Below are 12,723 nucleotides of genomic sequence, written 5' to 3' on the forward strand. Positions count from 1 at the left end.
AGTGTTCTGTTATTTCTTACACGTTGATTCTAGTAGTTAAGCATTCTAATATCAATAAAGCAACATCTATCTCATCGAATGAAATATTCCCTTAGAGGAAAGGCAAACAAGAAGTCAAACCATGAATCCTGCTGTGGAAGAACTTACCGTATGACACGCAACCTCTAGAGATTCACACGCAAGGGTTGGAAAAAGTTGGATGATGGTTTGTGTGTTCAGTGGTGGAACAAAAGGTTTCATAAATTGTTCAAATTTTGTTGACAGGAGGTGATTTTAGTGATGGAAAAATGGTCGATCATGGAACAAAGAATTATAGAGAAGAAAGTGAGAAACGTTAGCAAGCTGTCAAAGCAGCACCCAAAGTACAACATGATCTATTGTAGCAATTTTACTAAACTAATTTTGTTAGTTAATTTGTAATTATTGAATTCGATAAAGTTATAGTAACTATGACATTCCTGGAAAATTGAGGCGATGAAAACTAGCAAAACTACAGTAATTAAATATTCTTCTTCTTCTTTCTCGTGTGAGCCGCAATCTCGTGTTGACAGCTCTAGTACAGGGCGAGTGACTAAGACTATATGCCCTCCGTGTTTTTTAACGTCTGCTTGGACGATTCTCTTTTATAAGCCAGTTTGGGAGTTTAGAGGTCCAATTTAGCCTTTCTGACAAAATCTGCTACTTCCTTAAAAAGGTCACTTTTGCCGGTCTTAAACAATTCGATGAGGTTGTTGTATTTATTATCGAACGAAAACTGCATTCTTATTCTGCCGAAACGGGGGCAATGAAGTATCAAATGTTCCGACGTTTCCGGTTCTCCACATAGTTCACACTCTGCATCATCAGATATTTTCATGCGATGTAACCAATATTTCGAATAATCGTGGCTTGTCATCAGACGGTTAATCAGTTTCACGTTACTGCCTTCCATCTCGCCTTTTTCGTACCAAGCGGCCTTGTAGAACTCAGGTTGCGCCGCAAAGAATTTCGTCCCTTTTTCCTCCGAATATGCTGCATACCATTGGTTCGTTCGTCTTTCGAGTGAGCTTTTGCGTTTAAGTAGGCATCTTTAAGTTGAATTGTGTGGTTTATGACGTTCACTGAAGTGACGCCGGCTTTGGCGAGCACATCTGCAGTTTCGTTTCCGCTAATCGACACATGGCTAGGAATCCACTGTATGGCGATATTCCATCGTTGACACTTGACCAAAATTTCGATCAAAATTCCTTCGTCTGCCTTTGAGTCCTTGGCATTTGCTAGCATGAGGCAAGCTGATCGGGAGTCCGTATATATTACATAATTTCGAAGCTGATCCTGCTCTATTATGTGTGTTGCCATCTGAATGGCAATTATTTCCGCAGATGTAACGCTTGTTTCCTTTGCAAGTTTGTAGCTCATTCTTTTCATCGTATTTTCTACAAAAACACCTATTCCACAGACTGATCCTTCTTTCGAGGCGTCTGTAAAGATTCTCCCTCTTCCTTTATTGCGACCGTTCATTACAAATAGTGCCATTTGTTTAAGCTTCCTCGTGTCGTTGTCTTTTTTTGCTGACAGCAAGTTCTCCAAGTGCGGTTCGATTACCACTTCGTCAATGTCATCTGTCGCTGTCGTTAGCGGGCTGATAGATCCAAAGAGTTCCTTGTTTATCCAGTACAGCCTTTCTTGGTAGGTAAATGCGTCCCATTTGTCATGGTCGTCGGGCAGCGTTGTATTTTTTAACTGTTTCGCGATCACATCATTTCTTGAGAAGTGTCGAGCGACCTCCTGAATGCCAATGTACTCCTGTCTGAACTCCAACGGCTCCTGTCCACTTAACGCTGATAGCGCATTAAGCGGTGTGGATTTAGTTGCTCCTACAATTTTTCGTAAACATTGGTTGTTGATGACTGATATTATGCGCCGATTTGTGGGTTTCGCATTGTTGTACACCGAGCAACCGTATTCTAAAACGCTTCTGCACAATGCTACGTATATTCGTCCTAGTGTTTCCGGGTGTGCTCCGCTTTTTAGTACCGCTCAAGATTTTCACCATATTGAGCCTGTGTTGAACTTTTTTCTCGAACCTCTCTAATATGTACTCCAAAACTTAGGTAGCGGTCAATCGTGATTCCCAAGTAGCGATGGTTTTCACCGTTTCAATTTTCGTCCCATTAATACCAATGTTTAATTCCTTGTCATTATTTTGGAAAAGTATGGCTTTGGTTTTGGCAGCGTTTATTTCCAGATTCAGGTGGGCTGCTTTTTCGGAGAACTCGTTCAGATATCCCTGTGCAGTATCTTTTAGCTTGTCCAACGTCTTCGCCTTGACCAAAATGCCAAAATCGTCTGCGTATTGTACAAGTACGACTCCATCCTTCTCGATTTTGTGCAGTTCTAGAGTATAAACGTTGAAGAGTGTGGGGACAACACATCACCTTGCGAAAGCCCATTGCTGATGGTCCTACTGATCTTCTTGTTACGAGTTTGTAGAAAGATGGTTCTATTCCTTAAGAAACTTGAGATCCACATAAGAATGTCGTGTGGTACACTCTACTCTGGATAGGATCTCCTCTAACCTGTCTGTGCGAACCGCATTGAACGCGTTAGAGAGATCTATGCAAATCAGTGCCGTTACCATGTTGCTTCGTTTACTTTCTTTGATCCAGTTCGTTACGAAGGAAATGCAGGTGTTGGTTGACAATCCTTTCTGAATCCAAACGAGTTTTCCGGAAGTGCATTTGCGTTGTCAAGTATTTCTTTAAGTCGCTCCAAAACAGCTGTGTTGGCTACTTTAGTAAGCGTTGGGACTAATGAAATCGGCCTTTTCCCAGACGGTGTATTTTGGTCACGCCCTGGCTTGGGGATTGCGACGACTTTGATGGTTTTCAGGTTATCATTCAAGCAACCTCGCTGCCACATGTTGTTTAAATCCTCTATAATGCTTGCTGTTACCTCGGGTCGTAAATACCGAAGCATCTCGTACGTCAGGTTGTCTTCACCAGGAGCTGATCTTCCATTTTTGCTGTTAAGTATCCTATTCCAGCTTTCTTTGTCCAGCAGTGTGGTTGTGCTGAACATTCCTGTTGTGTACCCAAGTTGTACATCGTTAGTCCCAAAGTGAGTGTCCAAGAAGAGTTCCGCTGATGCTTGGTCGTCATATATAATGTTGTTTCCCTTTTTCGCATTCCTTTTTCCGGTTAACCGCCCCACTTTCATCCACAACTCTTTAGCCGACGTGAACGGTCCCACTTCATCTGGGAATCCATCATACTTCTTCTTGATTTCTTCTCTTTTCTTCCGTTGAACAACGCAGCCTTCCGTTTTAACTCCAGTAGGTTTTCCATGCTTGCTACCCGGTTGAACTGTTGTCTCGCCCTATTCTTCTCCTTCCATACAGCATCTACTTCTTCGGACCACCAGAATTTTGGTGTCCTTATGTCCTTTTCTTGTTGTCTTTATATATCTTCTTGACTTGTCTTTGCAGATCGCTTATTGTAGAGACATCCTCGGCGCGCAACTCGAAAATTTGTTTTCCTATTGCTTTCTTGTCAAAGAAATAACCGGATCGAACTGTCCTCTCCTGTGTCCAAACAATTTGAATACATCGATGATGGCTACCAATACTGTTGTCCAATGCTTTCCATTGCATACAGTTTGCAAAACATGGCGAACACAAAGTTATGTCAATGGCAGTCGGACGGCGATCTAGTCTCAGCGGAATGTACGTAGGTGTTCCATCGTTGAGTAGCAGAAAGCTACTTTGATTCACAGCGTTCATTAGAATTTCGCCCTTCGATCGGTATTTTCGTCTCCCCAGCTTAAATGGTGTGCATTAAAGTCACCACCAACGATAACTCTTCTATAGTTTCGCAAACTTGCAACTATTGATTGGATATCGTTTTCAAAATCCACTGCTGTGATCGTCGGACTAACGTATACCGATGTAACGACGATATCTAGGTGTAAAATGTGTATACTTACTACTTGCGTTAGGCGTGATGTTGTTGCCATTGAGATTTTAGCGAAATTCCATTTGTTGGATAACAGCACCCCTGCCCCGCCGTATCCGTCATCTCTAGAGTGAGGTACGAAATGGAAACCAGCAACGTTGTACTTGTTGGTGTTCTCCAAATCTGTCTGAGTCCACGTTTCAGAAAGAATAGCTGCTGTGTAATTTGATCCTGTCACTAGTCGGTGAAGTTCTGCCTTATTTTGTAAAGACTTTGGATGTTAGTTTGTAGGATGTATATATCGTTAGAAGCCATTTTAGTTGTTAAAGTTGACTGCCTGCTGTTGCGTTTCTGTGCTACATACTACCGTATTGGCGAGATTAAAATGCTTTTTGGTGCAATATATTGAACAAATTCTTTATATCGTCGCGTTGTCCGAGCATTCCAATGAAGTCCGAGTAAAAGTCATCATTGCTTCTTGATGTGTTCGATTCGATTTTGAGTACGCTTCTTGCATCATGGTTTCCCAACGCTCTTTCTCCGTCACGGTGAAAGGATTTTGTAGGGCCACTCCTGTAACACCATCACTTTGCAAGTTCTTGACAATTTGATTCCTTTCCACTGTAGTGTTGCTCGTCTGTTTCGGTATTGTCATTCTTGGTTTCTTTCCGCGCTGTTTATCCTTCTCCTCCTTTTGAATTTGCACTGCTGCCTGTATCTTCTTCCTTTCTTGGTTCGTTTGTATCCACTGCGCTCGAAGCGGGTCCTTCCAGGTGTATTGTCCGCTTGTCATCGTTGCATATGTTTGGTCCACTGCCGGGAATTCGTCGATGTTCATCAAAGGCTCGTACAGGTTCTGTGATACTGTGGGAACTTCCTCCCTGGCTTCGGTATAGGTTAGATTTCGCTTCGCCATGAGAGTTTTGATTTTGAGTTGTCGTTTTTGTTCCGGACAGTTTGAATCGGTCGAATCGTGCTCGGTACTACGGCAGTGTACACACTTCTTCTGATTCTGGCAGTTCGCGAAATCCTGCTCTTCCTCGTGTCTGAGGGTGCATCGGTCACACCGTCTTGCTCCTCTGCAGTTGTCCGTTCGATGTCCATACCTTAGGCAGTTCCTGCAGACCACGACTTTTGGAGTGAATGTCTTCACTCGACTGACGCAGCAAAAGATTTTAACCAAGGTTGGCAGCTCTTTAGCTCGGAACGTAATGCTAAGTCGGTTGATCGGTACTCGATTCTGTCCATCCCACCGCGTCATCCTGTTGATTTCCAAGATCGGAACTTCACAGATGACGTCCGCCTTGATGTCGTCAATATCGATTTCAGTCGGTATTCCAGGGATCACCCCCGTGATACTCACGAGATGCTTGGGCACGTAAGCACGATAGATACTGCATCCACTGTTGACATCGTTTACCAAAGCGTTTGCTTTGATATAGCTGCTCACGAAAACGATGATTTTGTGCAGTCCGACATACTTCATATCCGTGATGAACGGCTTGTACTGTTCCATTTTGCGAAGACTTGCTCCTAGCGAAAACTTGTTTATTTTTTGTCCTTCAGCCCTGTCCCGCAACTCAAAGTAGATGCGATATGGTCCCGTGTCCATGCTTGTGTAGGTGATGTTTTCCTTCGGTGCTCCAGGATTTCTTTTGTGTACATTCCCTGTTGCCGCTGCAATGTCATGTCCAGTATCCATTAATTTTTGCGATCCGCCTACCGCCCCCAGATCGGGGGGATCATCGTTCCCCATCATTCCCGTTCTTCACACTTTTTCTAGCTTTATGCTTCTTCTTCTTCTCGCGCACTGATTAGTTTCAAAATGGCGTCCCTTGTGCCTTAAGAATCACCAGCAATTTTCACACTTTTCCACTGCTTTTCTTCCTTCTTCTATGTTTTAATCTTCTTCCGATATGCCTTTTCACAATTGCACCACTTTCCCGAGAAAAATTTCCGCACCGTACCGCACTTTTCAATTTATCAAACTCCCGCACGAATTTTTCAACCGCCTCGCGACGAATCCGAACGTGAACGTGAAATAAATATTAGTAACCATCGTGTTCCCTTTTTCAATATCATACCTCCAAATCCTGCTCGGAAATGTTGTACGAAGCAATCAACTGCTCCACTAGATGATCCAATCGTGAGCCTAATCCCGATAATGCCACCGATGCTCCGGATACGGCAGCGCCCTGCTGAAGCAGAATGTCCTTCGACCTACTTTCCAATGCATTATATTTCGCCTGCATTCCAAGGAACTCTTGCCTGTTGAATTTTAATAAAAACTTCATTACGTTCAACAAGCCTTAAAAAGAAACAGTCATACCTTCTCTGTTCTCCAATCCGCACCAAATGCCGACACTCGTCCTGCTGCCGATCGATTTCGCTCTCCCGTTGGGCCAGCGATTGTTTCAGCTGGGAAATCTCCACCTCGGCATCTTTTAGCGCATCCATACAGGAAGCCTTTTCGGCCTGAAGAAAGTCCTGCATCTCACACGATTCCTCCTCCAGCTCAGTCTTCTGTCTCAACAGTTCCTCTTGATTCTTCAGCGACCGTTCCATATCGTTCTGGAGCGTGCGGCAAATGCTTTTCAGTTTGGAAATTTCCTCCTGCTTCTTCTCCAGGACCGTTCCGGACTGCTGCAGCTGCGATTCCAGGATCAACAGACTGTCACAGTCCTCTCCAGTTTCAATAGGAACCCCGTGAACCGATTCTAGCATTCCCAGAACTCGTTCGCTGTTGCACTGCAGTTCCTTCTGGGCGGCCAACTTTTCTTCGCGTTCTTTTAGCAGCTTCTGCTCCAATGCCGTCACCATTTGACTCTTTTCCGAATGCTTGGTCATCAACGTAGAATACTCCGATGTCAATTTTTTGAGCTTCTCCTCTAACTTCTCCATCTCCTTATCACGGATGTCGGACTGCGTATGTTTGTGGCACATCTCAGCCGCATCAACCTTGATATCTTTGGCTTTACCGCTGAAGGCATCTTCCACATCCTTGCAGGTGATTGCCGTTTGAACACTGGTTTCATGATAGATCTTAGTTTTCTGGACTAGCTTTTTAGTTACACCTACTAACCTAGGATAGCTGGGCATGGTTCTCGTGGGGGTTTCTTGTTTGGAAACGGGTAGTTTTTTGATTAGCGAGGAAGTCATACGATTTGAATCACGGGTTGCGGAATCACTACGGGAGCTTGAACCTTTTAAATCATCAGCAGACCGTTCCTTTCCACGTCGTGGAAGAGTGCCGTATTTGTCTAATGGGCAACTGGTTTTTGCTTCCAGTGCTATCGTCCCGACGCGAGTTTTGATTGAGATTGTTTCAGGAGCTACTGAAGTGGCACGAGCAGAATTGCGAGGTGTTGTGTTGCCTTTACCCCCCACTGATGGCCAACGACCATCATCCGTGGGTGTACCCAATGGAGTTCTTCCACGGGTTGCAGATGGCGTTCTGGACGCGCTGAGCCTTTGTAAGGCTGGCGAGCTATCTTTTATACCAGTTGGCAATGAATCAGGCTTTCCTGGACGTCTGACTTGTTGTACTTGCTTTGTTGTGGCAGCAATTTTCCCTATATTGACATTGGAAGTAGTTATTTTCTCTCGTGACCTTGCTCGTTCACGAACATTTAATGCAGAGGACGGAGGTGTTTTTAAATTCAATGAAACCGATCGTCCCAAGGAGGAAGCTCTAGACCGTGAACTGCTTCTTACCGAAGAACTACTTTCGGCAGATTTTCTCGGTGATCTGGTCGTCAGCGGTTCCTTCATAGCTACTTTCTTCTTGGTGGTACTTCCTGACTTTCTCAACGAACTTACCGGCCCACCCGTTACCGAGGAACTTTCACTACCGCCCTCACTAGCGCAATAATCATTACTTAACCTACCACTCCCAAGCAGAATCGTACTCCCAGTCTTATCATATGCGTCCGAACTATAACTAATCATACTGGAATTACACGATACACTAACTCCGTTACTTTCCTCCAGTCCGCAACAGCTGCTGGCGTACCCGGCACTATTATTGCTTAAAGCTCGTTGCAGTATCCCGGTTTCGTTCAACGAAACACTGATACCACCGAATTCGACACCACTGTCGCTCCCATCGCCCCCATTCAGCACCTTTACTACGTCTGCTTCAATAACATCTTTGTCGGGAAGACCACCATCGCCGTCAACACAGCCGATAAGCTCGATAATTTCCGCCGTACTCACAACTACCGCCTCTGACGCACCTTTATCACAGTCGAGGACGGCAGTTTCTACCAGTGATGAGCAGTTATAGTCAGTAACCGTAAAGGAAGAGTCCTGCGAGGACTTGGTAGTGTCATTATCCGTCACGAGGGCCGGTGATCTCGGCGGTTGGTCCACTTCCACGCCGACATCGTTGTCATCCGGTGTCAATTTGTTAGTCACTACTTCCTCTATGGTATCCATGGCGTCTGGTGTTTAGTCTCGGGTTCACCTTGTCGTCTATTTGGAATCACAGATGGGTTTCACCAGCGGCCTTCTGTAGATTCGTTCCAGTTTACATCTTCGGAAGGCGTTGTTTTGTTTTCTGTGCAACCTGGAAGACAGAGAAAAATGGGGAAATTAGATAATCAGATAGTGATTACGGAACATTCACCTTTGAGGCGAGAGGACTGTGCCAAATGAAGGAATTCGCTGTACTGATAATGAACTACAATAACGACCGCTATCGAGTAATGAGGCTTATCTTATCTCATCTGACACTAATGGGAAAATAGCTACGCAGTTCTCCTGGCGTTAATAGATACAACATAAAAGTATTTGATTGATTGATTATATCATTGCAATAAACATGTTAGATCAAACAATAATTTTTGATAAGTAAAACAAATGAAGCTATATTTAGTTTAAAATATCATGGGATATCGATGAACAAAACAAGTTAGGAAATAAAATGCAGGTCATGAATAGCATTAACCGGATGGCGCATCCCGTAAAATAAATAGGACGTAAGAATGGCGCTAATCAAATTTTACAAACCTATGGAAAATATTATTTATGAGATCACTTTGAATTCTGTGCAATAATAAATGCGATGAACAAGCCTTTTAATAACAAATCTCTGTTCTCCATACACCTACATTGTGTCAATCGTCCTATACAAAAAAGCCTCTATAATTCGGAACAATTAAGTAGGCGACGATTGCCTCTCACTTGAAGTCCTGATCGTATTTCCGACTAAGGCTGATCTTTAACGATTTTTCTGTGACTTGAAAGTCGCCTACAACCATCCAATATGAGTGGGCGGATTACGGAACAAAAACATCAACACAGACGGACCCTCTATGGAAAAATCAAAAGAGCTCAGTCCGATAGTGACAGAACCAATTAGCAATGTCTCCTGCTCTTTAAAAGGAACTCCATAAAAAAGGCGACAATTGCACATGACTCGTCGGCTGAATTTCCCTCCTCATTGTCTCATGGAACACGACAACGACAAGACGGCAGCCGATAGATTGCGAATTAATTTGCTCATGCGACGCGGTGTCCTCTTAGCGCCTCCAGATATGCGGTGAACAAGAAGTGAATTAAGTAATTATTGCAGATAAATACTTTCCTAATTGAAACGAATTGAGGTGCTAATATCTCACCTAGACGGTTGGGCAGTGGCGCCATACAGGTGGTGGACACACACCGAATGCATGGAGCAAAATGACATCGTCGAATTTCATTTGCTTCGGTGCCTCCTCCTCTCGGCTGCTGGTTTGGTTTTTTCACAGCTTATGGCCTTGGGGCAACGAGCACCGAATCGTACGACGGGGAGATTGATTCAGTTTAGATATGGAATGAGATTGCAAATTCAATTTCAGATTCATCGTTTCGCTTCATTTGCTGTGGTGGCAGGTTCGATTTGTCCATTTTCATGTTTCCCATTTCGGTTGGAAAAGTGCGGCAGCGGTGTGGGAATCAAGTTAATCTGCTAGTCTACTTTTGTGATGTGTTAAAGACATCTCAACATTCACAACAATGTGAAAATGTCAGAATAAGTTTGATCATCAAGAACAACGTTTTTGTTCATTTTTTGGACGACAACTGGAATCACACAATCCATCCAGCCGCGATGTCTGCCAACCTTGAAGATAGATAGAAGCATATCCATACAGCTAAACTAACAGATATCAATCACAACTGGTAGGAGAAGAGATAGGGCTGTGTTGTATGGAACCATATCGTGGAGCTTCTTTCTTCAGTAAATGGAATCAACTGTTCTAGAAAAACTTTTTCCTCGGAATATCCCCTACTTCCATGAGCGGCAAAGCTTAGAAGTCTATCTCAAGGTTGACTGTTATAATGGAAATAAATTCACCGCATCTTCACGTCTACCATCAGTTCTCCAAACAGTGTGTATATCTGAAAGTCAAACGCAGAGGTCATAATTCGACACAGTCAAGCATCAATCAAGTGAAATTTCGTTGTTTTGTATTTGGTGAATAAAACTAAAAGCATCAATGTCATGGTGAAAGGGTCGCAGCAAGTGATTTAAAGTAGGTTCATGTTGACCTGTTCCTTCTCGTGTGGCGTAGCACAGCGTGTTATTTGATTTTCTCAATCGTACCATATATTGTAAATAATTACACAGCAATTTAGCACGGAACTAATAAACAATCTCACAGGACTTTTCGTTAAATCGATCTTTAAATAAATAATAAGACCCATATTTTTATTTTTTTTTCGCTATTTTGAGATAGGATTGTCAGAAGGTACCAGGTCAGATAAATTATTGACATTTACGCACTTTATCCCAAAAAATAGTGAAGAACTGATATCATATGAAAAATTACAAAAATAAAGCTTAACTTAGACTGACTGTACATATCAATATCGATCAGAACTGGTATAAATTGTACTACGACCCAAATGAATATTTTTCTTCTTCTTCTTCTATGGCTATACGTTCCAACTGAAACTTGGCCTACTTTTTCAACTTAGTATTCTATTAGCATTTCCTCAGTTATTAATTAAAAGCTTTCTATGCCCGCCATTGCATGAGTATGTATCTTGTGTAGTAAGTTCAATGGATACACTATGCCCAGGGAGTCGAGACCGGACTCCGGACCGAAAATCAAACTTGCCATCTCCGGATTGGCAATCCTACGCCTTTGCTCCCAAGGCTACTGGATACCCAACTAATCTAAGTGAATAAATGTTGGCACTTGCCAACTTTTCTCGAAGTACTCGTTTCACAGGGCTGGTAGCGACCCGTGCAGGTCAAAATAGTGACTTTAGTGACCAAAGCTGACGAAAAAAGGGACCAAATAGTGACTTTCAGTTACAGAAAAAGTGACCAAATAGTGACTTTTAGTTTCAGTTGCAAGTTCGATGAGACGAAATCAAGCGTTTTTGGGTCGAATGAGAATCTTTTTTTCGTAATTTGTGGCGGAAAAAATCTTTCACTCAACTCTTTTCTCTGAAGCAGACCCCAGACATGAGATATAATATTGAAAATACTTTGCTCATCAAACTTTTCTTCATGGCCGGCCGACCATCAAGCTTTTTCTTCAATAATCAAGAGTTTGTCAAACATTTTCCGCCGTCTAGGGCGCTTTAGAACCAGGGCTGAACAATAGTCATTCTCGTCGTATGAAGAAAGCGAAAAAAATTTAGTCTTCGTCATAACAATGCACGACGCAACACCTATTCGTTTTCTTCGCGCCGCATGCGTACCACGATGATATTCGCGCAGTCAAAAGTTATGACGATTTTCGTCGTCACTTCTTCACACAATTGATTGCACGTCATTATAGACGGTGTCAGGCCATTTGGCCGAAGGTCATTAGGCCGAATGGTCATTAGGCCGAATGGCCATTAGGCCGAATTAGCAAAAAGAAGCAAGAAGTGAAAAATGAGAAGTTCTTTCTTCACCTTACCCTTTCTTCTTTCTTCTTTCTCCCTTCTTGCGTCTTCCTTCTTCTTTCTTCCTTCTTACTTCCTTATTCCTTATTCCTTCTTCCTTCATCCCTATTCCTTTTTCCATCTACCTTTTTCCTCCTTCCTTCTTCCTTCTACATTTTTCCTTCTTTCTTCTTCTTTTTTCCTTCTTCTTCCTTCTTCTTTCTTCCCTTTTCTTTCTTCTTTCTTCCTTCTTCCTTCTTTTTTCATCCTTCTTCCTCCTTCCTTCTTCCTCCTTCCTTCTTACTTCTTCTTTCTTCCTTCTTCTTTCTTTCTTCTTCTTTCTTCCTTCTTCCTTTTCCTTCTTCCTTCTTCCTTTCCTTCTTCCTTTGCTTCTTCTTTCTTCCTTCTTCCTTCTTCTTTCTTCCTTCTTCCTTCTTCCTTCTTCCCTCTTCCTTTTTCCTTCTTCCTTCTTCCATCTTCCGTCTTCCTTCTCCCTTCTTCCTTCTTCCATCTTCCGTCTTCTTTCTTCCTTCGTTTTTTCCTTCTTCTTTCTTCCTTCTTTCTTCTTTCTTCATCCTTCTTCCTTCTTCCTTCTTCCTATTTCCTTCTTCCTTCTTCTTTCTACCTTCTTCCTTCTTCCTTCTTCCTTCTTCCTTCTTCCTTCTTCCTTCTTCCTCCTTCCTTCTTCATTCTTCTTTCATCTTCCTTCTTCCTTCTTTCTTCTCCCTTCTTCCATTATTCTTCTTCCTTCTTCCTTCTTCCTTCTTCATTCTTCCTTCTTCCTTCTTCCTTCTTCCTTCTTCCTTCTTCCTTCTTCCTTCTTCCTTCTTCCTTCTCCCTTCTTTCTTCTTTCTTCTTCCTTCTTCCTGCTTCCTGTTTCCTGTTTCCTCTTCCTTCTTCCTTTTCCTTTTTCCTTCTTCCTTCTTCT

General features: G+C 42.9%; 1 protein-coding gene across 3 annotated transcripts in view; it reads right to left on the reverse strand.

The window, feature by feature from the left end:
- Positions 1–12,723, reverse strand: part of LOC134208680 (uncharacterized) — a 257,868-nt gene that overhangs the window by 22,234 nt on the left and 222,911 nt on the right. For all 3 annotated transcript variants that reach the window (XM_062684472.1, XM_062684473.1, XM_062684474.1), the window contains 2 exons: positions 6,262–8,499; positions 6,017–6,200 (listed from right to left, as the gene is read on the reverse strand). In XM_062684472.1, coding sequence (XP_062540456.1) covers positions 6,017–6,200; positions 6,262–8,369 — 2,292 coding nt within the window. In that variant the 5' untranslated portion in view covers positions 8,370–8,499. The remainder of the gene's footprint in view (positions 1–6,016; positions 6,201–6,261; positions 8,500–12,723) is intronic.

Source organism: Armigeres subalbatus, chromosome 2 (assembly GCF_024139115.2).
Source record: "Armigeres subalbatus isolate Guangzhou_Male chromosome 2, GZ_Asu_2, whole genome shotgun sequence".
NCBI classification, from domain to species: Eukaryota; Metazoa; Arthropoda; class Insecta; order Diptera; family Culicidae; genus Armigeres; species Armigeres subalbatus.